We start from the raw sequence: 3,193 nt of genomic DNA on the forward strand, positions 1-3,193 counted from the left end.
CCCTTATCGAAAATATATATGAGAGCACCCTCAAACTAGAGGTGGACAAATAAACTAGTTAACCAAACCAACATGAAAATCAAAACAAAATCAAACCGATTTAAAACCGATTATACATAAACCGGTTTGAAACCCATTCCTGACGCGCCCGAATGCTTGTGTGACCGATGGAGGCCTCGTCTACTTTTGTTTGTTTGTGCCCGTGTTTATTTTCCAAAGTTGAGCGGATGTGAGATGGTCCCTCCATCCCTCACCACCACACACGCAAAAAAATATAGTATAAATATATCATTCAAAGCTCTATTATTATTATTATTATTATTATTATTATTATTATCATTATTATTATCTAAAAGAAGAATGTTTCAAAGAAACTTGCATTGAACAGAAATGTTTAAAAATGGATGAAAACTGAAAAGGTAATGTGATGCCCTTTGAAAGTTGATCCAGTCAACATCTTTGTTTTAGTTTATTTCTGTTTCAATTTAGTTATTTATTGTTGTTCTTTATCTCACACGTATTTAACAGCTTCAACAAATGGCTAAGAACTTAAAAAGGATTTATTAAATGACAAAAAACCATTAGATGACTAAACACTTTAATAGACTTTCAAAAGCCAATTTCACCTCTAACAACACTCATGAATTCTTCATCAGTCTCTAAAGCCCTCATGTTTTCTGGTAACATGCACACTTCCAAATCTATGCTTCCTCCGCCCTCCCGTCCTTGATACAAGGTCACCTTCCCGTCGAACTTATTAGCATACCCGCTCAAAACCGCCAACCCTTTCCCCAATCCAAATTCGTTTCCATACATATCAAATCTCGGCGAGCTCCCCATCTGAATACTATTTCCATCAAAATAAGCACCCATTTTATACACGAACGGGCTCTTTACCCACGAGTCCATTAACTCCCTGATCTCTTTATCATCATGGTTAGCCACTGCCTCATGCAATCGCCACGCTGTCCACCCGATACTGTGATCCAGCAATTCCCCTGCGGTTGTTGTTACTCTAACCGTTTGAATCGAATTACCGAAGTAATTGTCCGGTAAAGGTGGGGATAGCCTTCTTCTGTTGTTCACAGCCAACCTGCATGTTTGCAATCACGCACTTCACTAAAGAAATTATTTTGTATTTTGAGTTTATTTTATATTTAAATTTGTTTGAACTTGACTCGGTTTATTATGTCTTCATTGACCTTGTTTTGCATATAATTTTTTAATTAATGATACCTTGACCAATTGGAATCAAAAAGTCTATATTAAATCCTTTTTCATACCAAGCCGATCCCAAACTCAAATTTTTAGTTTGGTTTCAAATCCAAGCCGAGCAGGTAGGCAAGGTTTAGAATTTGAACCGAGCCTAAGTGGGCCCCACTCGGCTCGTCTTTGCATAAGAATTTTATAACTATTAAATGCAACCATAACTGCTCGTGAACAGCCATACCTGCAACCGGTTTCTTTATCCCCTGGAAACCGCCTGGCACGCGTCATGCACCTCCACATGAGGGCGGAGAGTGACTGCAAAGTGGATATCTTTGTAGTATTACATTCTGAGTTAACCTTTGCTTTGAGTTTCGCAAGGGAATCCGACGAAAAACAGAAGATTCGTTCTCTTAACACCGGTGGATTCGGTCTATCAATGTACTCATCCTCACGGGTAAAAGGAAGCGTGAGAATCGGGTCGGATCCTGCCGGAACCCATCTTTTGATAACCGGAGGACGCGCAATGGTATTGGACCGGAACACTTCTGACCACGAGTTAAAGAAATGCCAAAAGGAAGTTCCATCGACCACCATATGGTTAATCGAACAACCGATAAAGATTCCATCGATAAGCTCGGTCACCTGAACCGACAACAACGACAGCTCGTGACCATCATGATCAATAGCTTTATGATGATCAAAAAACGACTGAACAACTAATGGGACATCAGTGGGAGTAAGAATATCGGCAATTGTCAAGCTAACGGATGAATGTATAAACCGTGCTCCTGGGCTGTTGTTCGGGTCGATAAACACGGAGAAAGAAGGTGGATTTTGTTGCTTGACGGTGGATAAACGGGCTGCGAGTGGGTGGAAGTGAGTAAGGGTGGCGGAAAGGGAGTCTTTGAGGTCGTCCAAGAAGGCGGTTATGGAGAAATCTTGATTTTCGGGTAGGCGGAAAAGGAGACCCTTTTGGATGTAGTTTACGGACATCATGGCGAGATCCCATGGTGAGAAGTAAGTTGGTTCTTGGGCTTCTGATGACGTGAATTTTGGTTTGATGAAGCAATCTGATACTATGTTAACATTTGCAGACTCCATTGAAGAAGATGATGTGTTGGTTGAAGTTAATGGTGTTTATAATAGTTAGTGGGTTGGTATTGGGGTTGGTCAAATAAGATAGAACAACGAAAGTACCAGGAAAATAACTAAAATAATGCATTCAACTATTCATAACTTTTTTTTTTCTTGAAAATCATAACTAACCTAAGCACATACGTAATAGGAACCTTTTGCATGTGTAATTTCAAGTAGGTGTACGTATTGAAAACATTGAAAACTAAATCGGCCCGGTGATATATAGGTTTACTTACTCTTGTTAATTGGGCATCTGTTTAAAATATGACAAGTCTTGTTAACTATGTAGCATGGGAGCCGAGACGATACGGGTACGGAGAACGGCAAAACTCAAAAATTCAAGATACGGATATGACCAAAAAATATATATATAGAAAAAATACAAATATGTTAAACAAAGTTCAAAATATTAATTACGTTGGCGGCGTTGACGGGATGAAATTGACTTGGATGTCCAAAACTGCTGGTCCACACTGTTCGCTTCCCCTTTTAAATCAGGGTGGTCGTTACGGTCTCATAAGTCAACTGATTAACAAAAAATAGGCACAATTTCGTATTTATATATAATTTTATAATTGAGAAGAGATGATGATTGATGAATTGAGAATTGAGAATTGAGATGATGACCGTGATAGTGATGACTGATGGACTGAATGAGTTTCGTGACTAGCCGTCATTAACATATATATTAGTATATTAGACTGAGGGGTGTGGGGCTTCAACGGGGGCGCTAGAGCCCCTCCGCTCGCGCCCCCAGGCGCTAACACCACACCACCAGGCGCTAGCCGGGGCGCTAACGGGGCGCTAGCGCGAAAAACTAAGCAGGCGTGAGCCGGTTAGCGGGAGA

At 40.3% G+C, this 3,193-nt stretch overlaps 1 protein-coding gene across 1 annotated transcript; it reads right to left on the bottom strand.

Moving 5' to 3' along the window:
- Positions 1-578: 578 nt before the first annotated feature.
- LOC143580748 (putative acetyltransferase At3g50280) lies at positions 579-2,316 on the bottom strand. The gene is made up of 2 exons (XM_077063693.1): positions 1,451-2,316; positions 579-1,093 (listed from the first exon to the last, which is right to left on the bottom strand). Exons 1-2 carry the CDS (start codon positions 2,308-2,310, stop codon positions 610-612), a joined length of 1,344 nt encoding a protein of 447 aa, XP_076919808.1. The 5' UTR covers positions 2,311-2,316; the 3' UTR covers positions 579-609.
- Positions 2,317-3,193: the final 877 nt, after the last annotated feature.

Source organism: Bidens hawaiensis, unplaced genomic scaffold, assembly GCF_021521415.1.
Source record: "Bidens hawaiensis isolate Kalapana, Puna unplaced genomic scaffold, B.hawaiensis_p1.1 tig00030582_1, whole genome shotgun sequence".
NCBI lineage: Eukaryota > Viridiplantae > Streptophyta > Magnoliopsida > Asterales > Asteraceae > Bidens > Bidens hawaiensis.